General features: G+C 36.5%; 2 protein-coding genes across 2 annotated transcripts in view; one reads left to right on the top strand and one right to left on the bottom strand.

Moving 5' to 3' along the window:
- The window catches only part of LOC107707515 (E3 ubiquitin-protein ligase znrf1-like), a 29,262-nt gene extending 9,457 nt beyond the window's left edge, over nucleotides 1-19,805 (top strand). The window contains exons 2-5 of the mRNA XM_016511574.1: nucleotides 9,016-9,111; nucleotides 16,243-16,348; nucleotides 17,178-17,269; nucleotides 18,519-19,805. Of these exons, the coding sequence (XP_016367060.1) occupies nucleotides 9,016-9,111; nucleotides 16,243-16,348; nucleotides 17,178-17,235 (260 nt within the window). The 3' untranslated portion in view covers nucleotides 17,236-17,269; nucleotides 18,519-19,805. The remainder of the gene's footprint in view (nucleotides 1-9,015; nucleotides 9,112-16,242; nucleotides 16,349-17,177; nucleotides 17,270-18,518) is intronic.
- A 580-nt stretch (nucleotides 19,806-20,385) lies between these two features.
- The window catches only part of LOC107707514 (probable D-lactate dehydrogenase, mitochondrial), a 9,394-nt gene continuing 2,124 nt past the window's right edge, over nucleotides 20,386-27,655 (bottom strand). The window contains exons 3-11 of the mRNA XM_016511573.1: nucleotides 26,770-26,911; nucleotides 26,437-26,578; nucleotides 25,620-25,779; nucleotides 25,326-25,525; nucleotides 24,731-24,859; nucleotides 24,118-24,245; nucleotides 23,121-23,211; nucleotides 22,922-23,033; nucleotides 20,386-20,988 (exon numbers count right to left, since the gene is read on the bottom strand). Coding sequence (XP_016367059.1) covers nucleotides 20,847-20,988; nucleotides 22,922-23,033; nucleotides 23,121-23,211; nucleotides 24,118-24,245; nucleotides 24,731-24,859; nucleotides 25,326-25,525; nucleotides 25,620-25,779; nucleotides 26,437-26,578; nucleotides 26,770-26,911 — 1,246 coding nt within the window. The 3' untranslated portion in view covers nucleotides 20,386-20,846. The remainder of the gene's footprint in view (nucleotides 20,989-22,921; nucleotides 23,034-23,120; nucleotides 23,212-24,117; nucleotides 24,246-24,730; nucleotides 24,860-25,325; nucleotides 25,526-25,619; nucleotides 25,780-26,436; nucleotides 26,579-26,769; nucleotides 26,912-27,655) is intronic.

Genomic DNA, 27,655 nt, shown 5'->3' with positions numbered 1-27,655 from the left:
AACATCCATTGCTTACCGAACACTGTTTAGATAGATGGATATATATTCTTTGGTTGGGAGAAAAAATTGTTGCTGGATATTCTCTGTCACAGACCTGTATCTGTTTAAATGGCCTCTCTTCTTTGTATTTGCTGTCAGAGTCTTTGTATGATGGACAATGTACAGAAACCTCACCTAAGAAGAGCAGACAATGAAGTACTGCCATTGTATCAGTGCAGATGTGCGTCAGCTGTGTCGTCCTTTTATAAACCCGAATGAAGGTCAGACTGGGAGAAATTAGCACTGCTCGTCAAGCATTAACTGAAAGGCGGGACTTTTAATGGCAATGAGACATTAAACACCAAGCTCTCTGACTTCAGCATTAGAGATGGTTCACTATGTCCCCAGAGTAGTTATATATTTTACAGATCAATATTTTGTAAGAAAAGAGGCTGGCGACTGGAACAGAGCTTTAAGGTTCTGCTTGCATTGATGGATGTGTGTACCGCGCTAAGCTGTTGTGCGTTATGACAAATGAATGGTCACAGGAAGTCATCGTCATCTGGCCAGTTGCGGTTTCTAATCAACCCTGAGGCGCTTAACACCTTTTAAGGGTTTGACCTGTTTTTGTGTGTGGTTTTCTGCTGAGTCATGCATTGTTTCCTGCTTGTACACAGGCCTGTTTGTCTTTACAAGTAGCTATGGTTAATTTCATAGCTTTTGTTTGAAACATCATGATACATTCCTATATATCAGTGTATTCTTAATGTTCAAGCTGTCTAGAAAGCAAACTGGATGCGCAGTTCACTTGGTGGATTTATTAAGACGTCTCAAACAGTTTGTCAGTCGTGCTTCGGGGTCCTTCCTGATGCAGTTCTGTGATGTAATCATTGAGTCTTTCACAGACTCATGCTGCCGCTGACTGATTAAGCATCGCTGGTGTCTGCAAATGGCCTCATTCATTGTAATCAACCGGTTTGTTTGAATACTGTTTAGGAAACACTGATCCTTTCAAGCCACCCTGTGAAGAGACACAGATCAATACTTTGATTGAGTGTTGATTAAGGTTATTATCGCAAATGAAAACAAAGGTGCAAAATCTATCTATCTGTCTATCTAATAGTTTTTAATTATTATAATAATTATTATATATATATATATTATTAATAATTATTATATATATATAAAACTTTTTATTTTCATTTTGAATTTTTATTCCTATATTTTTCTCATCTCTAGCTAAATTAAACGTGACAGTGTGACTATACTGTAGACTATTTATCACTGATAGCAAATTTTTATAATTGTATATAGCAATCTGTTTTATATATTTAAAATTAGCACATTTTGAAAAGCAGAACACTAAAATGTTATTAGTATTGCCTTTGTTTTGAATTGCTTTCGTAAATGTTTACTTTTGCCTGCTTTTCTTTGACTTGATACACTTAATAAGGTCCCATGTTTTCAATTTTGGAAAAAAAAAAGGTATTTTCTACAGTGCAACACTGTCAGTGAGTCATGGGAATTTGGTTAGCAGGAGTCTGGCATGAGCATCTGTCTAAGTTTTTTGACTTCTTCATCTTCGGCCGTGGGGAACAGAGCAAGAACTATATGCGGAGGTATCATCAAAAATGCATGGATATCAGACGGAGCAGTCGGCTCTGCTTGAGGAATGCATCAGCTCGAAGGACGAGAGCCAGGGGACACTTTAACAGGTGCGGAGCGTAACGGCTCTATTTCAGACAGCATGACGAGATGCTCTCTGAGTCGCGAGATTGTTTTACGGATGTTGATTGGTGCTGCAAATGAAGGACATATAGTGGACAACTTTACTATAAAACAACTATACAAGACCTCCCAAACTGAAAGAAATTAAGTTTTTAAGGTGTAAACTGATTGTAATCGAGGGTAAATTCAAGTTAAAGTGTCTTTGTGACTATTAACTGTCCCATTTGACCACTAAAACACACAACAGTGGCAATTAACCCACAAATACACACAAAGTTCCAAACGCTCAGTCTCCCATTAATGTCCTGACTTGAGCCAGAGCTCATTAAGACCAATAGAGTGTCTAATTAAGCCACGCACTGTGAGAGCAAGCAGCTGGTCTTCCCAGCAGCCTTTAGGATTTCACTGACTGAGGGGCCAATGGCTCTATTCTGGCCTTTTTACATAGACTCTTCCCCTCATCAGAGCCCCAACCCTGTTTACAAAGGTTCAAGCCATGCTGCCTGGCATCTGAATTCATATTTAAGTGACAGTTCACTCAAAAATGAAAATTAAGCCATTATTTATTCACATTTATTCATCCAAATTTTGCACAAGTTCACTGTTTTCCATTCAATTACAATGAATGGAGTTTTTTTGGTTGCACTTTATCTTACAGTACTTGTACTTACGTGTACTTACAGTGTACTTAACTAAGAAAGTACTGGTAATATAAGGTAACTACATGGGTTAAGGTTAGATTTAGGGTTACATTTACATTTACGTTTACGTTTATTCATTTGGCAGATGCTTTTATCCAAAGCGACTTACAGTTGAGTAGGTTCAGGGTTAGTACCTAGTTATTACCCGTACTATTATTATAAGTACATAGTATATGCACATGCGGAACAGGACTGTAAAATAAAGTGCTACCATTTTTTTACCTGTATAAAGGAAGGTAAAATACCATAAAAGTAGTCCATAGTCCATGAAGTCATAGCAAACTGAAATTTGTCACAAAAAATCTTCTCAACAGTTTTTAAGAAAAGTTACATTGTCCGATTCAAATTGTTCTTTTTAATAATTGATTGTTTCTTTCCTTCTCTTTAATCATTTTTATTCTTATATATAACTTCTTATCTGCATTTGTGTTAGTAAAGTTGTATTATTTATTTTTATTTTGGTTTAATTTGGTCTTTTTTATGATATACATTTTTTTCCCACACAATTTTTTCATTTTTCTACATTGTGCAGCAACTTCTGTTGCTTTAAATGTGCTATATACTCTAAATATTTAGTCAACTGGCTTCTAATCGAGTTAAAAAAACTAGTTTGAATGATCCGTTCACTATTTGGACTCATTCGGTTCTTGAGTTCAATTCACTGACTCAATGAATCAGTCTCAGTGAGTTAACCGCTTACTGGAGAAAGATTATCAATGAAAAATGACTTCAATTTTGGTCAGTTTCTTACACAAAGCAATCGTTTTGCTTCAGAAAACATTAGTAATAGTGTACAAGTCCTATGGACCACTTCTGTTATATTTTTTTCATCCCTTTTGAAGCTTGAAAGCTTCGGTCCCAATTCATTGTTATTACATGAAAAGCAGCAATCAAGACAAAGATCAAAGAAAGTCATACAGGTTCAGAATGACGTGAAGATGAGATTAAGATTTTTGACATGAAAAGCTCTTGGAGAGCAACAATCCAATTGGATGAGGCCAGTTGAGATAATTTACAAATAAGTTTAATAAGTCTAATGACTTGATCTCATAAGCTCATTGTCATTATGGCTGGTTGGGCATGAAAGACGTCTGGTCTGTTTGTTGCTGCGGTGAGCTGCTGTTGATATTTTCGGTGCCATGTGATACTTGCGGTTGTGGAGACAGTTGGCCTCTCTCGCATGTGCGACTGGAGTTCTGTGTGTTGACAGATGGAACCCCATTGCCCCCCTTTAGTAGCATTGTTTCAGTGAATCACACCTCTTAGGAGATGGGACATCCCTGTCAGAGATTTCCACACCTCCGTTTTCCACTTCAGTCTTCTTTCCTTCTCTCTTTCGCTCTCTCTCTCCATCTGTCCCCAAGGAATGCCTGAAAATAGCATCCTAGGGAAAACTGGGTCAGGCATCATCATGGGTTCCTGGGGTGGGATTTGGAGATTTGGGTGTGCGCTAAGTGAAGAGTCGGGGGGCGGAGAGTATCGAACCTGGGTTATACTGACAGATGGAGCTGTCTTCGTCCCTAGATTTACTTTGTGCCGTGTTTTTCCTGACTTGCATTTTGGCTCTGTTTGCATTCTTATTCTGTCTCACTCGTTTTCCTGGCATGGCTACTTTTGTTCTTTAGACTATCTGCACCTTTCTTTCATTGAAGTTCACCCAAAAATTCTCACCCCAATACTCACCCTTAGGTCATTCCAAACTCATTTGCAGATTTTTCTTGCTGTTTAACACAAGCGTAGATACTTTTGAAGACAGTTCTCTGGTTGGGATAGTAATTAATATTTTTATGTGGCCTGGCCTGCCAACATTAGCCCCTTTCACACATACAGTCTTTACTGGTAATTACTGTTAAGAGATCATGTGTGAACAGGACCTTTTCAAAAATACTGGTAAATTCGTTCTGGCAATTTACCGGTATGAGACGTTCTAACATTACCAGTAAATTACTGGTAATGTGCTCTGTGTGTATGCAGTATGAGCACGTACGAGTTCAGAACGCGCTGACGTAAGACGTCTACTCTGGGCCAATCATAACATTCTGATGCAGATGACGCAACATGTAAAAAAAAATCGACTGAATTAATTAAACAGAAACTTTTTAAATATAGCTAAATATAAAAATGTGCACAGGGTTAAGCTGTGCTATTGTTGGCTGCCACAGTAACAGCAATAAGCTTAAGGAATTCCTGTTGGCCTACTTGTTTTGCGTACCAGCAAATCTGTTCATGTTCAAAAGAAAACGAGCATAGCTTGCAGCGGTTAAGTTAAAATACTGTGTGTGAAGTAATAAAATAAGTCAAATTTTATTACAAAACATGTTTGATATTTACGACTCTTGATCAGGCTGCCTCTGACGTGATACCCGCGATAGTCAATGAGAGCGCGCAAACGTCACCTACCGGATATTGCGTGCTTCTATAGCTGAAACTTGGCAGCCACAAACATGCCATGAAAGCAGAGAACATCACCCATATTCTTTTTATACTTTGTTTTTCACTGTAAAACAGAATGCGCGCCAGGAGAGCCAGCTGACAACGTTGATTGTCCTCTATTTGTTTTTCTTCGCTAGTCACGTTTGATCTCGTCCGTGAGATCTCGTGTCACTGTGAAGTCGTTCCTACTAGGGCTGCACGATATATCGTTTCAGCATCGATATCGCGATGTGCGCATCCGCGATAGTCACATCGCAGGATGTGCGATGTTTAGTATAGGCTACTGATCGTTATATTTATACTGATTGTTTTCTTTGCTCACACACAGACACGGTGTCTACACCGGGCGCGGCAGCTGTACAGGGATACCCATTGTAAATACATTTATTAGCAGAGCTACTGCAATGGATTTTCAGTGCTGGAAATTCATTAATCCTTTGTTGAAACTTCCGCGTCGTCGTGGAGAGCGCAGGTCACGGTTGCTTAGAAACGGCAGATGCCACGAAAGAGCAAGCTCCTGAGCGCTTTGGAAAGAAGGAGAAAGCGGCGTGACTGGCGTTTTCCAACGCGTTTTTAGGCGCAACATGTGAACGGCCCCAAAGTCTGTCTACACTGGACGCGACAAAGCGACCGTTGCCAATCATTTGAACTTTGTGTCAGTACGTCATAAAGAGAACGCGGCATCAGTTTACTGACGGGGATTTGTCGTGCCGCACCGCATCCAGTGACAGCATCACTGATTATAATGGGTTCACTCATTGTATTTTGTCGTGCCACTCACGTCCAGTGTAGACATGGTGAGAGCCACGCAGATGCACGTGAACACTGAATTCTGTTCACTTCTTGCACATTTGTGCCTGAAATATTGTGCTCTGCAAGTATCCTTGTAAACATAGTTGCTTATGGCTTAGGTGAAGGGAAACAATTGAGAAAGAAAATGGATGTGTAACTCTGACCGCGTTTACCCCTCCATGTTTACAAACACAACATCGGGAGGTGCAGACGTTAAGAGATCACAGAATTTATTTTGAAAGTGATGTGTGAATGGCGCTTTACTGGTAAAAAGACAGAACGAATGAATGTATGTATTTCTTTGATGGCAAAGCTGAATTTTCAGTGTCAGTACTCCTGCCTTCGGTGTCACATGATCCTTCAGAAATCATTCTAATATGCTGATTTTCTGCTCAAGAAACATTTCTGATTATTATCAATGTTGAAAACAGTTTTGCTGCTTCACATTTTTTTTAAAGTAGTGATAGATTTTTTTTCAGGTTTCTTTGATTAATAGAAAGTTCAAAAGAACAGCATTTATTTGAAATCAAAATATTTTGTAACTTATATCTTTACTGTCACTTTTGATCAATTTAATGCATCCTTGCTGACTAAAAGATTGCTGAAATATTAATTTATTTAAAAAAAGAAAGAAATGTTAAAAAACTTACTGACCCCAAACTTTTAAACAGTAGTTTGCATATTTTTATATATATATATATTTTAATAACTATTAAGACTTCTTTGCAGTTTTTTGTTCACTGTTTTTCTTCAAGAAAAGAACATGTGCACTGGAAGTTAAACAGCTATAATGTAACTCCATATATTCATAAACACATTTTGCAGGCATATGATCCGAAGAATTACTGATTGATTTGTACTTTCCTACTGATGACTGTGTGACAATAATTATTTATTACTTGACAATAATTCATGATTACATCCTTGAATAATTAAAGACAGAATTTGTGTATTTGGATGAACTATTTTTCTTTAATGCAATTGCTGCTTTCTACCTCATTTAAATAATAAATATAAACAAAATTCTAAAGTAAACCAGAGATCTTATACAGCTTATGTTTCAGGCTGCTCCCACAGGGCAAACAACCTGTCTTCACTCTAAATAATTATCAGCATAAGCACTGAAATAGAGTAAAACTGCTGTTAATTAGATTTTACAATGCTCCCCTCAAACCAAGATTCCACATCATGAACACAGAGAGCTTCTCTCGGCAGAAATCCAATCAGGTTTTTCTCTTATGTTTACAATTTCTAAAAATCCACCCTCCAGGCAATTGTGAAACGGCTTCCTATTCAGTGCTTATTCCTAAACTTCATGAATACTGAGAGCAACTTGTAGTATCCCAGTCTTTTCGGCAAGGCCATGCCCTCATGTACAGTACACTTTCAAAACCACACCTGCGCCTTCTCCAATGGAAGTCCCCAAACTTGTTTTATATAGCCATGCTGATGTGGCAAGTTTTCATATAGTGTGTGAATGTGAATTCATTTATCAAAGTCTGCGAAGGAACAACACTTTAGTTGCCACTTTTCACCCTAGAGTTCAATGCAATGGAAAACATTACGAATCATGCGAAAAGGCCCGTAGGCTTTGCTGTCTGTCTAAAAACAAGGCCTGTGGGCTTAACGGTGGGATGTAAGGTGCCAAACAGAGTCTCAATGTCCTGTCGCTGCGTCTGTGTTTATGAAGGACACAGCCCAGCTCAGTGGGACTTAATATGTGAATGGCTCTCTCTTTCTATCTTCCCCTACGGGCCTTCGGTTGATGTCAGAGGACAGGGTGTTAGCGGAAGCTCCCATTGGTTGCTAATGCTAGTGTTGTGGTTTATTGCATAATCGACTGGTTAGACATACTGTAATAGATAAGTTAGACGCCATATTGAATTTAATGCAGATGAAAACGATGCTGTGAAGGATCAACTTACAGTCTTTACAATGGACTGCACTGTATAAAGGTCCCAGATCATGTAATTTTCACCAACTCACAACTTTCAAAACTATTTTATGGAGTTTGTGTCTACTGATTTTGTCAGCTGAGCAATCCATTGAGCACACTGTACTTCTGTCCCTCACAGCCTTGTTTTCATTTCTGTCAAAAAATTAAATATGGCACTTCAAATTATGACTAAATAGTTACATTTCTGTTTCTACTGTTCATGTGAATAGAGGTCTACAAAAATGCAACTACAAAAATGCCCCACTGCAATACAAAATATATAATTTTCAAAGGCAAATTTGAATATTTTCAAAATAATATAAATTTAAGACCTGGATCTGGATCTAACGGTACCATATTGGCCGATATTAGAGTTTTTTTTTTATAATATACAATTGTGCAATACTCATTTCCTAGAATAGTAAATTGTTACTTTTTCCATCATGTAATGCTCAAATGAAGTAAATCTTTTTAATAACGCTGTTAAATGTAATTTTTAGCAAATATCAAAATTAATATCCATTCATTTTTCATACTGTAGATGTTGTGAAGCCTAAATTCACTTGATTTAAATTTTTAGTCTTCTATTTTGAATTTACACTACTGCTTAAATGTTTGGGGTCAGTAATGTTTTTTTAAAGAAATTAATCATTTTATTCAGCAAGGATGCATTAAATTAATCAAAATATTCAAAAATTTTCTAATTCAAATAAATTGTTGTTTTGACATTTATATTTATAAAAGAATATATTCTCACAGTTGAAAAAAAAAATATCACAGTTTCCACAAAATTATTAATCAACAAAACTGTTTTCTACATCGATATAAGAAAAGTTTCTTGAGCACCAAATATAAGAAAACAACAAATACACCAAATATTAGAATGATTTCTGAAGGACCATGTGACACTGAAGACTGGAGAAATGATGCTGAATTTTCAGCTTCACAGAATGTTTTAAATTGTAATAATATTTCACAATATTACTATTTTTACTGTATTTTTTTTATTAAATAAATGCAGCCTTGTTGAGCATAAGAGACTTCTTCCAAAACCATGAAAAAATCTTACCAGTCCCATGAAATATTGAATTTTAATATCAGCCATTTATGCATTATTAGACTGTGTAACTTGATGGCAATGCTCTCATATGTTAGTCTGTTTGTTTGCTAATACCGGCCTAACATGTAGCTGCCGATGTCATAATGACATTGCTGAACAAGTGACATTGATGTATGTGTTTATAAAATGTAAGTTTAAGTTAAAAAAGCTTTGTGTCAATATACTAAAAGCCAAGCTAATGCATTTGCAGCAGGGCAACAGAAACATGTTGCGCAGGATTATGGCATTGGCAGTTATCAAACTGCTGCATCACTGTCACAGCTCATTCCGCTGGCTTCTTGCTGCTTCAAGAGTTCTGACAATGCTGTTTCCTTATTCCTCTCCAGGATTCAAGTGTCCTGTCTGCTCCAAATCAGTGGCATCCAATGAGATGGAGGTTCACTTCATTATGTGTCTGAGCAAGCCCCGCCTCTCCTACAACGGTAAGACACGCCCCCACCGTCTCCGCCCACTCTTATTCCCGCAAACTTCAGCAGTATCATCTCAACATCTATCCTCTGCAGTATTTTCCTCCTTTTTTTGTGTCACTATATCAGTTTATCCTTTCATTCTCCATTTCATTCTGGTCTGTGACTCCATTCCGGGCCTGAAAAGAGTCTGTGAACTGTGGATGACCCCTAAATCTAGGTCTCTCTCTCTCTCTCTCTCTTTCTGATTTGCCGTGGGAAACCAAGGTCACCACTGTATATGACATTTGTCACCCATTTTTTATCACACTCTTATTTGCTGTTTCATGGCATCTGTAAGCTGTCTAATTACAGTCAATTTTTCAAAATATTCCTCTACGGATTTTTACTCCAGCCATGTTTGATATTACTGTTCATATTATCTTATTAGTAAGATAATACTGAATTTGCATTGCATTAAAGTTCCGTAATATGATGGATATCCGAGTAAAATAGAATGTTCAGTGGGAAATAAATTGGTCAATATTAGATTTTTTTCCATTGGGTTTTCATTGAATCCTTTCATCAATCATGCCAAAGTTCAATGTTAGGCTATATTAAATATTTGTATTATTTTTTGTCCATGGTTACATTAGATAACTTTTTTTTTAACGATTGTATAAACTTTTTCTTTAGAAAACTGTTTAGAGCTTTGATGAATTGTGCTCAATTTAAAAAAATATATATTAAAAATTAGGTCAACTTTGATTACATTTTATCTTTTATGCTTTGGTCAATTAATTTAAAACTGAGCCCTAAGTTCAAATAAACTGACTTCTAACATCTAAAAGAAAATAAGTTTTTTTAAAATCATTTTAAAGTAATTATAACATATTATATCATTTTATACTTTATAAAATAATTACGATGTTCAAATTCATTTTAATCTAAACCTTTTATCTATTACCTATAATCCTATTTTATTATATTAAAATAATTTAGATCTTTTATTTTTTGTAGTTCATTCATTTTATTATTTCATTTTCTTTTCATTATTATTTTATTCTTATGTGAAAATAATTGCAATTTTAATAATTGTAAAATTAATTAATATAAACAAAATAAAAGTTTTTTTTTATTAAATTTTTGTTTTATTTTAATCTTAACCTATTATCTTATATGAAAATGTTTTATATGAAAATCATTTTATATGTTTTTTTATTTTATTTTATTTTATTTTCAGCAGTCTAAACAAGTTTTTTTTTTATCTGTATAATTCAAGAAGCGAGGTGATAGATTGACAAGCAACACTAGCTCGTTATCTATTCTGAGCTTTTGGATCAGTAAGTCAAGTGCAGCTTTGCAGGAAGGTGGCACACATGACATAGCTGTAGTGACCCGAAGACATGCGTAGTGTCTGCTTGTAACAGCTGTGTTGGGTTGGACGGATGTCTGACTGACAGCTACCTGACTGAGGGACAGCTGTCCAACCCAGCTTGAGCTAAAGGTGACCCGGAGCGATGCATCTGATCTTTACTGGTGTCACATGATCTTTCTTCACAAAAACATTAATTTGATGCCTTTTGGCTTACTTGTCAATAATTATTGACCTAAAACAAGGCTTTTAAATGTACAGGCACCTTTAAAAGTAAATTAATACAGGTTATGCATGTTAATACCAGTTGCAAACAGCAAGAACACTTGCTTTCCTTTCCTTTTCATCTGTTTTGCTTCTATTTAATCCCTCGTTTTATCATTTTGTCACTTACTGACCTCACCATGTTCAAGTCAGTGACATTACCAGACCAGAACACTCTGCAGCTAATCTTATTTCCCACAATGCACTCTGTCCCATTGTCAACTGCAGCCAGTGACAGTCACACATCAGCAGATCTGGCTCACTGTAAAAGCCGCTGTCTGTGAATGCAGTATGTACACTTTGCTTGCCTTTTGACACTATGGTTTGTGCCCGCTAGCCCTCCATTTCTCTGTGAACACTAATCCACCCGTTTGTATTGATCCAGGCAGGGAAATAACCCTGGACTAATGCTAGATGTAACATTGGATTAACCCTGAACTAATACATGTATCACCCCAGAGGAGATGGTATCAAAGTCGAGGAGATTTCATTATAATAATAATATTCAGCAGATAGCAAAATAATTATATGCTTTGAGTGTGATTTTCAATGTATTTCAGAACTTGCAGTCACAAAATAATGGATGGATATTATATTGTGTTGTTCTCTATAAAATACAGCGCTACTTTTTTGTGATGTTCAAAGTGTTCTGAATCGATCTGACAAATCACCTAATGAAACAGTCCAAATAATTAGTGAGTTAACAACTCAGTTGGAGTGTTGACTGAAGGAACAACTTGTTCACTGAATCAGAGTGTTTACCAAATAAACAACTCATTCACCTAATCGTTTAGTGAAACGTTGATATTTATATGTGCAAAAAGTAATTGTGTTGTAAGACTTATAATGAGAAGTATAATAATATTGAATTAAATGAAAGATCTCAGAGTGTTACAATTGTCACTGAAAAGGGTTTTCTCCTTCATAGCAACAGGTAATCTGAATTTGATTTTTATAAATGTTTTTTTTTTTTTTTTTTAGTGCTGTGTTATACCAGATTATAGATAGATATTTTTCTTTCAGCCATGAGACCATGAAGAAAACATTGTGCAGCAGAAATGTTTTTCTGCCCTCTGAAAAACTCTCTCTCATCCCCCTCCCCATGTGAGAGCTAAATTTAACAGCAGGTATTAAAATATCATCATGCATAGTCCTGACTTGGAAAAGACACACTGGCCAGCTCACACGGGCCCTTCAGATGGTGATACACACACAAAACTGCTGTCAAAGTAATAGCGTTAACATTTCAGGGGCTGAACCGAAAAGCACAAATTGACAGCTAGCGGAAAGAATGGGGAACATGATTACCAACAACTTGAACTAAAAAGGCCTAACCAGCGACTGATCTCTCTCTCTTACACACACACACACACACACACACCTGTCCATTCCTGTAAACTAGTGCAGCTCGTCTGAGCTGCTGAAGTCATCGGCCCTAAGAGGATAACAAGCTCAAGTGCTGGAGGGTGTGCGTCCTGCTGTTGTCCAGGGATGTGTGGGGGGAAAGGGCAGCATGTTTGGCTTGCTGGGACCAGCGTCTGGAAAATTGCGACAGCATTTGAGAATTTTTTGAAGAGTTAGAATAGTTGCAATTTTTTACATAAATCCCTTCATAACTCACAAACAACTACACATCTGTCTAATATATATTTAATAGAAGACATTTAAATGGCAAAAAGTAACTATACTATTAATACTTAAGAATTAGAATGAGAAATATAATCATACTGAATTAAAGAGTGTTGCAATTGTCACTGTAATGAGGTTAAAGGGAATTGTAACACTTGAAAATATTTGCCAATTTTATCTTAAATAATATCCAACATTAATTATTACTGTATAGTTTTATCCTTTGTGTTATTTTTGTATGTTTAAGTTTATTTATATATTTATTTATTTTGTCAAAAATAATAAAGCATAAGTTTAAGTGGGACATTTAATTATTATTTCAAATGCATTACAATTATTTGATTATTTAAAAAAATAATAAATTAATTATAACTATAATATACAGTATGTACAGTAGTAAGCTTACTTTTATTCAGTCAATATGTATGAAATTGATCAAAAGTGACGGTAACGACATTTATAATGTTACAAAATATTTCTATTTCAAGTAAAATGCTGTTCATTTGAATTTTGAAAAAAAAAAAACACATTTCCATGAAATTTTTAATCACCAAAACTGTTTTCAACATTGATAATAATAAATAAATGTTTCTTGAGCAGCAAGGATCATGTGACACTGAAGACTGGAGTAATGATGCTGAAAATTCAGCTTTGTCATCACAGGAATAAATTATATCTTAAAATATATTCAAATAAAAATCAATTATTTTAAATTGTAATAAAATTTTACAATATTACTGTTTTACTGTATTTTTGATCAAATAAATGCAGTCTTGGTAAGCATAAGAGACAACAATATTTTTAAAAATGTAAATTTTTTTAACAGTAGTGTTTGTGTCAATTATTTATATACTTAACATATTTAAGTTTAAAATCAGCCTAACTTTGAAGAAATGCAGCATGTTACAATTGCCCCTGGTCTCCCGTACTGCGTCGCCTTGCTAAGCTGATTTGTATTTGGAGCATATGTCTGCTGTCTGTTCTCTATTCATTCCAGCCATCATTTCCTGTTTTTCCCAGCTCACCTCTTCTTGCTTTCCACCCGTGTCGTTCTCTCTCTCTCCATCACATCCTCTCTAAACTGCAATCTATCTCTTGTCCCGTCTGCCCGCTGCCTGCACACAAAACAATGGAGCTTCATCTCCCCATCTTCACCTCAGGTGCCCTAACGGCGCTTTTTCAACAATGCAGATGGCTGGCCGAAAAAGTTATTTTGTTATTGTTCATTGAAACTAAACTGAAATAGGAAACCTGAATAAAAAACTAAATGTACCAATAAACTATTATAGAAGAAACGGCACAAACTAATTTGTGACACATCTTTCAGGTGGTATTGCACCTCTGTAGCGTGAGATTGATCCTAAAGCATTCTGGGAAAGCGGGTTAACCCACAATCAACATCCTGCTTTTGTACGAACTCCATTATCCCGTGATGATTCTTTAACCTTCTGTCAGTAATAACCACACTCCAAACATTTACACCCACAGAAACACACACTCACACACACAGGTGTTTCCAGGGGAAGCTGTGCACGTTTATACGAAAGGCACATTTCCTGTGAAGAAGACTTTTACTGGAAACTAAAACTGTCTGAGAACGGTGTATTTGTGTATGTGTCTGAGTCATTATGCTGGTATGGGCATGCGAGTCAAATCGTGTTGGTTGTTGCCCTTAAGCTATTAGCAGAAAATAAGTATACACCTCGTCGTCATCTCTCCACCACAAACATTCACACAGCAATGAACCATGAGTAACTAGTTATGTTAACTGCCAACCCATCTCACATAACCAGCCGTCACTGTGAGTGAGAAAGCGGAGGAACGCTGTAAACGGCATTTCATGCGTCTTTACTCACCGCTGCCCCCTGCTGGCAAACAAGCCATTTTGAATAATACACAGTATGTTTTCATGAATCTCCAGTATTAAACATCCCAATCAGACATAAGTTGTGACATGTTGGTAATGGTACCACAGTTGTGCTGCAAAAAAAAAACACAAGTGTTATGTGTTTTCAAATGGGGTCCATGTACTACAAGGGGAATATTACTGGTTTTATTGTTTGTTTGTTTTTTATCTTACCAATCTCAAACTTTTGAATGGTAGTTGGTGTTTTTAACGTTTTTTTTCCCAGAAAACTATATGGAAATATGATTCTTAATAAATACATAAATATTAGTGCCATCAAAATTAGAGTGTTAACGCAAGCAATTAATTTTTTCAGTTTAATGCGTTAAAAATATTTAATGCAATTAATGCAGAGGCGGAGCTAGGGCCACCCCACTCACAACTGCTGCTTCTGTCTCTTTTTTTCTTGACAAGAATTGCGTTTATGTAGACACAGAACGTCTTTACAACCACATCAACTGAAAAACTATTCAGACGCGCACTCCAACTTCACCTCAGCACCAGGTGCTAATCAAACGAGCGTGAATTAAAGGTACAGGTGACGAGAGAGCTAGAACAACAGTGAACTGTGGTCAGATGAGATGTTGTCAGGCCATATGTCAGTAAAAGAATGTTCCTGTCCTGTTTGCCATCATACTGTGCTCGTAGCACGTGCTCTTCACTTGCACGCACAAATGTAGTGGCACTTGCTGTGTATAATTCCTTAAAGTGCAAATGAAACTACGAGCATGCAATGCCATAGTTATGTCATCAGTTAAGTCATGAAGTTACCAAATTTCGGTTTCTCTCGGTCTCAGAAAAAATTGTTATTCTCTGGATTAACTGCAGCAAAGTTCCTTGATTATTACGCCGGAATGAGAGTATAGTTCCTAGCCATATCGGCCTAGAAAATCGCAACTTTGAAGAGTCAAGTTTTAAATAGGAAAAATATCTAAACTCTTTGGTCATTTTTGAGCGAGATGCTAACGGTCTAATCAGATTCAATGATCTATGTTAAGCTAAGCTAAAAGTGCTACCGCCAGACCCGGAGATCGGCTGAATGGATTTGGAAAACGGTAAAACTCAACTGTTTAACTCTAGGGGAGTTGGAAAATGAGCCTATTTTCAAAAATAGTGGAGTGTGCCTTTAAGGATTAATCTATATTTAATTTAGACTTTAGTGTTTGATAACTTTATTCAATTTCTGTAAATTTCCTACTTGCTGAAGGGCACAGGTAGCTAAATATGACATTTATTAGAATGGGTTTATGTGAAGGTTGTACATAAGTGAAGTGTAAATAAACCCCATTTGAAAACTATGTAAAAATGTACTCAAATTTTTATGTAGTTTTCAAATGGGATGAATGTGCTCCAAAGGGAATACGTAAAATGTAAGTAATATTTTTGTAAACAGTTATATTTATTTATAAAAAATATATATATGTTAAAAAAATATTAATTTACACTTAATTTTATTTCTTTATTTATAACCATATTTGCATATAGTCTTTTGAAAACCTCTTTAATTAAAAAAAATCACATTCAAAAGTTTGGGGTTGGTAATATTATTACAATTTAAAATAACTGTTTCTATTTTAATATATTTTAAAATGTAATTTATTCCTGTGATTTTAAAGCTGAATTTTCAACATCATTACTCCAGTCTTCAGTGTCACCTGATCCTTCAGAAATCATTCTCATATGCTGATTTGCTGCTCAAGAAACATTTCTTATGTTGAAAACAGCTAACATTTGTGTGGAAACTGAGATAATTTTTTCAGGTTTCTTTGATGTATAGAAAGTTCAAAAGAACAGCATTTATTTGAAATAGAAATCTTTTGTAGCATTATAAATTTTCTTTATTGATCAATTTAATGCATCCTTGCTCAATAAAAGTATGCATTTATTTTGACATATCTTACTGACCCCAATCTTTTTGAACGGTAGTGTTTATATATCAGTCTCTTAGGTTTGCATTATGTGCTCATTGTGAGTGTCTGTGTATGTGTTATAGATGACGTGTTGTCAAGAGATGCAGGAGAATGTGTAATATGTCTCGAGGAGCTACAGCAGGGAGACACCATCGCTAGACTGCCGTGCCTCTGTATCTATCACAAAAGGTGAGATGGACAGCAACATTGTCCTCTACTTTACTATCAGATTCCCCGTTTTTATTGCGCAGTTTATATGGTTAATACCTTTTTAATCAACACCAGTACTGGTAAAATGGTTGTGATAATGACAGACCTCATTGTGTCCAACCCTGTGTCAGTCTGATCTTAAACATGACAGGAAATGTTACAGCTTTTTGCTGATCATGAAACACAAACCTTGTCATGTCCTATATATAATTATGTGATTATGTAACTATATGATTGACATTTCATGCCTGGATATGGTGTCTCAGCAGGAGGCTTCTGGGTATTGAATGGCACACGTATTGGAAAGTCTGTCTCAAACCTCAGACACCTTTAAGTGAACCACATGTCTTGCTGACGTTCTTTTGCAGCTCACACTTGAGATGTTTTCAGATACTGAAGCACAATCAAACTAATCTGCTACAAGCAAGTTATACGCTCAGTCCTAACCTGGCGAGGCACAATAAAGTGACAACCGATAAATCCTATCACTTCCAAGTTAATCGTAATATTTTTGGCCTAACCAGCTGCAACCGGCAAGACATTTGTTACACTTGCTTACATGGTTTCTATATCCAGTCCAGAATCCTGCTCTACATAGCTGTATATTAAACATCAAATATGTTGGCTGTGATTTAGTCATTTCTTGCACTTTTAGCGAGGACAGCAAAATTATTTAATGCTTGACCGCATCTTAATAACCATTAGTAGAATCATTTAAAAGCATTATGCTAATGGAAAGGTTGTTTTTCTGATGTAAATTACATTCAAATTGAACCTAAGCTGACATTGTTAGCATCTTTTTCATTAGCTGTATAGACTCCTGGTTTGAGATCAACCGCTCCTGCCCTGAACATCCTTCAGACTGACCTCCATCATCTACTTCTGATACCACTGAGAAAGGTGAACACCATCACACAAATATTCACCAACATGCAAACACGTGTCTCAATAATCTGATATTTCAAGTAATCCTTTCATATTGGAATTTTTGACTTTATCAAACAGTAATTAGCAGCATTATCTCATTACTTCAGTGCACCACTTTTAAATAGACTATAGAAAGCATTTTCCAGAGAAGCAACACAGGATTTTTTTTAATCGTAAACGCACCTTTGGAGCATTTTTAGACATGTAGTAAATGTGAAAGTATCACCTTAAAGTTTTCACCCTTGAGACCTCTATATATAAAATTGTGTTCACGAAGCTCTAGAACTCAGACCACTTTTTATTATTATTATTTTGCTAATTAAACACTTTTTTAACACTTAAGTCCTCTAAAAAAATCCATGTTTACAAAGGTCTAGAACTCAGACCACTTCAATAGAATATTATTATTTTTAATTATTATTAAGGTTAAAATATCACAAATAACAGTAATAATATGCAAATGCAAGTTTTTACACTTGTGTCCTCTAGTCTAAAAAATTCAACTTTCACAAACATCTAGAACTCAGACAACTCTCCTATTATTATTACTAACAATAATACTTAAGTATTATTTATTTATTTATTTATTTTTAGTAGTAGTAGTAGTAAGTTGAATATTGCATAAGATATAATACTATATAATAATTATTTTTATTTTTATATAGGATTTTTTTCCTGTAATTTATTGATTGGTCCGATATTGAAAAGCAATCTGGTTAAAGCTTCAAACTTGAGTTTCTATGTATAAATGCACGTTATACTTCACACACACCACTGACTTAAAGCAAACCATTTGCAGACTAGCACCTGAGACCCCTGACATAAACCAAGTGTGAAAACACTCGCGGGCTCAGTATAACTCATATTTCTTCTTTGTCTCATTTCCTCTTACTTTAGGGCACTTTATAGACCTGAAAAAAAAATCACATTTACAAAGATCTAAACTTAATACCACTCTATTAGTGTTTTATATTTTTTTCTATAATTTCTTCATTGACATGGTATTGAAAGGCGGTCGAGTAAACGCTTCAAAATTAAACCTTAAACATGCTTGTGTTTCTATGTATAAATGCACTTTATACGTCACCCACACAAGCTGACTTACAGCAAACCACGCTTAGACCACCTCCCGAGACCCCTGACATAAACCAAGTGTGAAAACACCCTCGGGCTCAGTATGACTCTCATATTCCATCTTTGTCTCTTTTTTCTCTTACTATAGGGCACTTTATGGACCTAAACCTGGATATCCTGACACAAAAATAACCAAATAAATCAATCTACCAACCAATTCGATCAAAACCTATGGAAACGGAAATGTGTCATCGCAAAACTGAACCAAATAAAAGCGTTCATCCAGCCAACACCGTCATTACCACTTGCAGAATCCCAGAATCTCCTGCCTGCTGTGCTAGAGACTGCTAAACTGCTAACCGGCCCCTTCACGGCAAAACCACCAATACCGGATCTCTGGCTTTGGAAAACGTCTCGCTTTCTTGCCCCCTCTACATACTCTGTGTTCTTATCGACGTGTGTTCAGTCTGCATTCTGACCAGGTCCTCTCTCCTTGTGTATGTAATCAGATGGAAGGAGATGGGGAAGAGGGGGCGGGGCAACACAATGGGCAGGGCATATGCTGTAAACAAGTAGGAAGTAGACCACGCTTTGCAAATCAATCCAGAGGCCACACCTGTCCTGTCAATCAAACGATGCTGATTAGAGGGGTGTGGCAGGGGCGGGGTTTCACACCTGGTTTGTGGGAGGAGTCTTGTGTGTGCGGTTCACTCATTAGTGATGTGTTGGACAGCCGGTGGACGTATATTTAGTTATTCTGTGTGTGCATGTGTGTGATCATGTGTCCACAGGCGGGGAAATGTGTAAATTGTGTTTCCTGTTAGTGCCAGAGGAAGTCCAAGACATCAGCATGTGCGTTGGGATGGGGGTTTACGGTCATGAATGGAGAGAAAGATACACTCTCGGTCTGTCTTCAAATGTTTACAATTCACAGTAGATGTCTTTCCCCTACGGATTCTGAAACGATAAGAAGCTCAAAGCTATTTTCCTAGTTTCATCTGCAATTTTTTGGGCAGTTATTATGAAGCGCCGACCATAATATTCAGACAGTTTCCCTGTAAAAGCCTTGAGTACGTATTCAGTGTGTGTGGGTGTGTATGTATGTGTGTGTGATTTCAGCTTCTGTCCATCCTCCCATGTTTTCTCTATGTGACCGGCCAGCTTGCGTCTGGTAAGCTAATGTTGCTTCACTACTGTATGTAAAGCCCAGATATACTGGTGTGAATCTATTACAAGATCATTTCTATGATCTGCATTTACTTTTTATTTTTGAAAAATCTGTGAGAAACCTCACAAGAAATCTATTTAACCTTCAGGATGCCTCTGTCTACTGTATAAACAGCAAGCACTGTTAGAAAATAATGTTGCTGTAATTGTAAAAAATAAAAAAGTCAAAACAAATAAAAAAGGAGAAAGGAGTAAAATGAAAAAGGTAGAAAAAAAATAACCGCAAGAAAATATCTGACAACCTATTACTTTTTGTGTTGGATAGAAATAGAGCATTTCTGAGTTTTTTTTCCTGCTTTGTGCCTGTAAATGAGGGCATACAAACACCATCCATCAAAACAATGGATAACAATTTCGCCTCACCTTGTAAAACAAATCAAACAAATAATAAAAACAGAGTCAGGTAGCGTAGTACTATCTTGTGCAGCATGGGCTGCGGAAAGTGACTCGGCACTCTCGAAACCCATCCTTTTCTTATTTTTGCATTCAAATCAAGTCATTTTGTATGTTTTTCTTTTCCAGGGACATGAACGGATGCCTGTTTCTAGGAGTGTACAAACTAAGTGTCTGATGATTTCGATGTGCAATCTGTGGGACAAGTAATAATGATGATGATCATACATATAATTAAAACAAGATGAAATAAGACCAGATGTTGCTTTCTTTTATGGACAAGCCCACTGCAAACACACAAAAGGGTCAATTAAATTCAAAAACAGTCACTTAAGAAAGAACAAGAGACAAAATCATTTGATGTAATCAATTTATTTTCAGTTTATTAAAATGCATTTTCTGTATCACATTTATTTTATCAGTCCTTATTTTGAGTTCTGCTTCACAGATTCTGTTCTTTAGAAGCAAATATATCCATATAAATAAATATATTCACAGAAATGTAGAAGGGCAAATGGCCCAAATAAGCACAAGTTTGCCAAGGCACAATGATTTCACTTTAATTCATATTTAAGTGGTGTGAGACTGCCCCATGCAAAAGAAAAGGATGGAATAATTACATTATTACAGCCCTGTACATTAATACTGTGTATTCACAATAATACTACATAAGAAATTATTTAAATCATATGCACTTTTCACAAAAATTATATTTTGCATGTGCAGATTTTGAAAACACTCAAGTCTACATCATTAGCATTCTTAAAATCTAAAACAAACCTCATTCTCCTGACCTCTAGTGGTCAAAGCCTAGTGCAGAGTATCTTCTTCAGTGTTCTGTGTTGGTTTGCATTAATTATAACACCTTTCCAGGAGTGGCCTTGAGGCCCAGCATGACCTCTATGGCCAATGGACCGACCTCTTCTCTGAGCAGAGCCCGCTTTTCTAGACCAATCCCGTGTTCACCAGTGCAAGTTCCGTCCATCGCCAGTGCCCTCCTGCATAGGGAAAGACAACAAGAAAATAAATTCATCCACTGTAATTGTTACTGGCAATAAATAGGGTGAACACAACTGGCCATCTTGATCAGTTAAGATGCTTGGAATCACCAGATCTGACATTGTTCCCCCAAAAGACCTCAGTGTGGCTGGGAGACTGGAAGAACATGTTTAGCAGTCTGCAACCACCGAAAGACCAAAGTTTCCTCAGGAAGTAGAATCTCTGCAACTGAGCTGTCTGTCCAGTCCAATTCATATTCCCAGGTGTTTCCACCTCCACATTCTCCAATTAAATGATGAAGACTGGTCTTGGGGGCTCCCTGGCGCAGCAGAAATCCAACACCTACTCATCTTGTTCATGCAGGTTCTTACTGTTCGACATGACAAGGTACACCTTGTATTATATACTCTAACCACAATTTGTAATGCAATAGGACAAGTCTGAATGATTTTGTGAAGTAAGTGAAATTATGGATCAAATGCTACCGATACACTATGCGATTTTTGCCCAGATTTGCAGTGTGGAGGAACTGCTGCTAGTTGGCAAATGTCAAAGCCAGTCTGCAGACGCTGGGCAGTTGGAGTTAACAGATTTGAGAGGAAACTACATAGTTTCTGATCAGTGATGGGGAAAGTTACTTTTTAAAGTAATGCATTATAATACTGTGTTAATCCATAAAAAGTAACCATGTTACTTAGTTACTTTTAATTAGAAATTCATGTATTATGTTACTTTTTGTCACCTGGGTTGGGCTTGCTTATTTGTTTTTTAATAACAAAAAACCCAAAAGTTATATTTTTGGCAACTGCAAGGACCCTTTCACACCAAAAGTGAAATTAATAAGCCTCGGGCTGAAGGAAGTGTCTCAGCCTTATGGAACTCACTCCCAATTTCTCCCAACACAGGGACAGGAGAGGTGTTAGTGAATAAATGAGACAAAGTAACTTGCGTAGAAAAAGTAACTCATATTTAGTTGTAAATTTGAAAGTAATGTGTTACTTTACTAGTTACTTGGAAAAAGTAATCTGATTACATAACTCATGTTTCTTGTAATGCATTACCCCCAACAATGTTAATGATGGGCACAGATTTTGATTTTTTAGCTTGAAACTAAAATTTCATCCATTCTGAGGAAATCAAACATGATTAATATTTTGATACAATTTTAGAAGACATTGTTTTCATTTGTTGTATGTCTCTTAGCAATGAGGAGTAAGTTTCTGCCTGAGTTTCTTGTATTCGGAACAATTTGAAAGTCCGCAGTCGTTTAGTATACAATGCCCAGTTTCCAGCTTTTAATTGAACCCAGCACATTCCTTTAAAAGACAGAAGGTTATTGAAGTTGAATTGACTGAACAGATTCATCTAACTAAACCTGGCCAAGTTCCTCTGCACTTCCAGGTAACAAGCCTTAAATCCATTTCAATTTCTTCACATTGTTCTGCTTAAGTTTCCACACAAATTCAACTCAATAAAATTTGCAACTTCAGCATGCAAACACTCCTTTGGCAGTTAATATGGCTATGGTTTTTGCAAACTTGTGCTTTTACAGTAAAGCCATGTCTGTCGTTCACAAAAAGGGCAGTTCACAAATGAGATCTCAGTTTTTGTCTTCTCTTTGGCTGCTGGTCGTTGCCGATCACTCGTCCATTGTATCCGACAGAGACTGCACTTTAACCGTAATGACTTAAGGCAGGTAGGACCTTTATTATTTGTGCTTGTTTCCACAGCCAGACACTAGACCCTCTATGTCTGTCATTGTCAATAAACGCTCTTCAAATGGCAGAAGACACGGAGAAATAATCCTGATATTGATTGCTACACAAAACAAAACTGACAATGTACACAAAAGCTGCAGCCAAGACCCTCTCAGCTACCTCAGAGGATCATTGTAAGGGAGCAAAACTGCTGAAAGGAATGAAATAGAAATACCTGGCTAGTCTCTCAGTGAAGGAGTGAACCCTTTGCACCTCGTCTGGGTCATTAGGATCCAGTACTATTAAACAATGGAAGTTTCCATCACCCACATGACCTGCAATAGGACCTACAGTAGGAAAAATATAAATATATTATATCAGCAGTTAAAAACAGTTCTCAACACTAAATGAGAAAATCAAACTTGGTAAACTACCGGTAATATTGTTTCTGATTAGATCTTCCTTTGTCTCCACTATAATCTGAGGCAGTCGTGAGATTGGCACACAGACATCCGTAGAATATGCCTGTAAGAAAATGAGTACATTTTTGTAAAGTGTTGAGTTCAGAATATGTAATCCTTTTCTAACATGATATTCATAAGAAGCCATTTGTAGGCTGTTTTCTCTAAATAGATTTTAACTGTGGCTGTGTGGTGCTTTCATAACATTGCTCTGTTTGCTTGAGCATTCTGACCAGCCCAGCATAGCAACTGGTTCAGCCAATGGTGTGAGTTTGGGGCGGGGCTAATGGTTTTGCTGACCTATGGCAGAATGCTTGGGAAACCTGTTGGAAACAGTCATGATTTTTAAGCAAATATATATGTACTGTTATGACTGGAATAAGAAATAAAAAATATTATTTATATTATCATTTTTATATTGTTTTAGTAAATTCTAATATAGTTATTATTATATTATTTTAGTACGTTTTTATTAATTAGATCTTCTTTTGTCTTCACTGTAACATGAGGTAGTTGAGAGAGCACTCATAAATATGTAGAATATGCTTGGAAAATGTGTGTAATTTTTCTTTGAAAAAACTTTGTCCTAATACAACTTTAAATTCATTCATAACTATAATTAAGCCATTTGTTGGCTAATTTTCCTTAATAAAAATGTCTCTGTGGTGCTAACAAAACACTGCTGTTTGTCTGAGCATTCCGACCAGCCCAGCATAGCAACAGTGGCTCAACCAATGACGTGAGGGGCTATCTGTTTGGTTGATCAATGGCAGTGTTTGGGAAACCTCTTTGATAACAGTCATTCTTTTTACAGTGCACTATGCACTATTGCAAACTAAATAAGAACAAAAGCATGATAATTATACAATAATAAAAAGTCCATTAGTCAGTATAAAATGTATATTCTAAGTTACAAGAAGATAAATAGCACTTGTCTGAGTCAGAATCATTTTGCAGTGAATGTTCCCACCTTACATCCAGGCCTCAGGGCCAGAGCAGCGTACCACGCATCATGACGGGCTTTCCACAGCCGGCCACGGGTCTCCTCATCTTCTGCCCAGGCAAAGTCTGAGCCTCCGTTGTCCCGCGTGATCTCCTCTGAACACACAGAACATGATTCTGTCCTGATGGCACATCCTTTCATGTACATTATCTGGATATACAGCCCATTTGAGTAATGAAATAACTATATGAAGCATTTCACAAAGCAGTTCGTATTGGTTTTGTAGAGCATACGAGACCGATGACTGTAGTGTCATCTGCAAACTTCAGGAGCTTGACAACCCTAACCCTAACCCTAACCCATTTATAGTACATGCTAGATTTGTAGTGCATTTAAAATACTGTGGCTGTGTCCATTATGCTGTACTTTAATAGTATGTACTTCATTAAGTACGGTCAATAGGTAGATGTGTCATATATTAAGAACAACTGCAGAAATGTATAGGGAACAAGTCTCTAAAAAAAGAACCTAAACAATTAGTATGCAAACACTGGCCTCAAGAGTACTGTTAAAATACTGTTAATTAAAAATTACTGTTTAAATACTGTAGAAATTAGTTGTATGTTTTATCCACATATACCTGTGATGGACACCTGCTCCTGCATGCTTTTGGAGCTCCCATGGAACTCCAGAAAGGGGGTGGGAGTGACCTCATAGGACAGGTTGTTGAAGCGATTGCATGCGTTTATCATTACGTCGTCCAAGAACTCTGCAAACGGAACGTATCAGCACAGATTAAGTCTTGTGAAGCCTTTGTGGGTAGAAAGTCGAGGCTTAAAAATCGATGCCTCAGTGCAGCCTCGATTTAAAAATCTAAGAGAGCGGTCATGCATGATTACTCATAAATTGGATGGAGCTACTGGTGGAATATTTTTCCCTGAGTGGACTGCAAAAGAAGAAACACATTGTGGTTCTGAGACCCAAGCAATTCATTAAACCCTTGACTGCGCTCAGTGTTGACTATGAATAAAGCACGGTGTTTCCTTCTGAATTAATGTTTATGTTATTGCAAGAGGCTGAAATCGCACAGCTTGGCATGCATGTAGTTTTGAGCGCCACAGTCTGTGATTTTACAAGTTCACAACACAGGAGACCAAGTGTTCTTTTGTTACGTTAATGCCAATAGAGGCAGCAAACTAAGCACGTTGTGATCATGTGCTTCAAACATCGCTCACCAATGCGGGCGATGGCCACTCCAGCTTGCAGGATCTGAACGGTGCTGTCCACCGCTGATTGGACGGATGGAAAGGAGCAGACAGCTGACACCATACTTTCAGGAATACCGTACAACCGAAGCGTGACTTTGGTAATAATACCCAAAGTTCCCTCTGAGCCCACAAAAAGGTTTGTCAGGTTGTAACTGGCAGATGTCTTTCTGAAAGGGTGTTGCATCAAAAGGGGAAAAATTAAATGCAGACAACAAAAGATTTAGTTTAAAAGATGCTTTGATTGTAATTTTGCAGTCATACCTTGGACGACGCCCCTTCCCTGCTGTGTGGAGGACCGTTCCATCTGCTAGAACCACCTCCAGGTTCAGGACGTTCTCGCGCATCGTGCCATAACGAACTGCGTTGGTGCCCGATGCGCTAGTTGCAGCCATGCCGCAGAGAGACGCGTCGGCACCTGGATCTGTGGAAATATATTTCTTAACCATTAATCATTTCCAATAATATAACACATATGGCAGATATGGCCAAGTTAAACATTAAATTAGGTTTGAATTATTCTATGTATTCAAACATCCAATCAGTGTTATTTTAGTATGATTGATATGCTATTACAGCTTTTGTTCATTTTGAATTAGATTTTTTTATATTTTTTATTTTAGTTCGTTTTAGTAATTTATTTGTGTTTTTGTTGTTTTTATTACTTTTTTTTTTATTTAAACATTAAATTAGGTTTGAATTATTCTATGTATTCAAACATCCAATCAGTGTTATTTTAGTATGATTGATATGCTATTACAGCTTTTGTTCATTTTGAATTAGATTTTTTTATATTTTTTATTTTAGTTCGTTTTAGTAATTTATTTGTGTTTTTGTTGTTTTTATTACTTTTTTTTTTATTTTTTTTTTAAACATAGCTATATAGTTTTATTATTTTTTATTTATTAGGTTTAGTTTAATTTTAGTACTTAAAGTTAAACTAAATGAAATGAGAAATAGATATTATTTTATTTCAGTTATTTTATAACATTTATTTCAACAAGTTTTTTATGGTATGCATCCAATCGATTTGATTTATGTGATCTATTTTGTAGCCATAATGCACAAAGATTTGACTAACCGACAGGAAACCAGAGGCCAGTATCACGCAGGTATGAGTTCAGGCCTTTGCGCGTCACACCTGGCTCCACCGTCACATCAAAATCCTCTTGGTGAAGATCAAGGACCTGGTCCATCCTTCTCAGACTGAAACACACTCCACCCTAACAAATACGTCAAATTGTGTCATATAAATTGGCATACAAAATTTGAGGACTTTTTATATACATTCTTGGATGTTTACGAAAGAAAATGTATCAAAATATCTAAAAATAAGGTCAAAACTAAGGTCAGGCTTGAACTCTAACACTGGCACAGTCAAATCCTTGTGTCTCTTTTTCTATACTGGACAAACCTTCAGAGCACCAACACCTCCCTCCAGGCCTGTCCCTGTGCCAAATGGAATCATGGGTAGTTGGTGGTGGTGACAAATTTTGGCAAGAGCACTGACTTCCTCTACAGACCGAGGAAACACCACCACATCTGGTGGTCGGCATCTGACATGGCAAGACAAAATACCATGAATATATAAAAAAAAACAATATGCAAATCAAATTTAAATGTGATATAAAGTAATTATAAAACGGAAGTAGTGACAGATCTTATTGTGGCATCCATCTGAGTGTAATGGATTGTTGAAAAAGAATAAAATATAAGGTTGCTGGTTTTATCCATCAGTTTTTTATTGGATTTTGAGGTGTGAGCATTGCACTCAAAATGGAGGCAGATAAACAAAAGCTTGCAGGGGCGGGGATTAAACGGAATAAATGATTGGAGAAGTTCTGCATAAGTTATCAGATGTCTGTCGTATTCACCCAGAGGTGTAAAGAGTACCTAAAAGCCATACTTGAGTAAAAGTACTTTTACCTTACAGTGAAAATTACTCCACTACACGTTGTCAGCAATTAATTCCAAAGCAACTTGAGTAAAAGTCTTAGAGTATCTGATTTGAGCCAAAGGGGAGAAAGGTAAAAGGTAAAAGGGGAAAAAATCTCGTAAAGACACGAGGAGCCAGAGACAGAGGTGTAAAGAGTACCTAAAAGCCATACTTGAGTAAAAGTACTTTTACCTTACAGTGAAAATTACTCCACTACACGTTACAAGTCAGCAATTCCAAAGCAACTTGAGTAAAAGTCTTAGAGTATCTGATTTTAACAGTACTTAAGTAGCCTATTTTACTTATACTAAATATAGCCTCAAAGATGCACTAGTCAAAGAGACATGCCAGTGAAAAACTGTAA

The sequence above is a fragment of the Sinocyclocheilus rhinocerous genome, unplaced genomic scaffold (assembly GCF_001515625.1).
Source record: "Sinocyclocheilus rhinocerous isolate Xijiao unplaced genomic scaffold, SAMN03320098_v1.1 scaffold534, whole genome shotgun sequence".
Taxonomy (NCBI): Eukaryota; Metazoa; Chordata; class Actinopteri; order Cypriniformes; family Cyprinidae; genus Sinocyclocheilus; species Sinocyclocheilus rhinocerous.
Note: the sequence above shows the minus strand (reverse complement) of the source record. Positions and strands in the feature narration are given on the sequence as shown.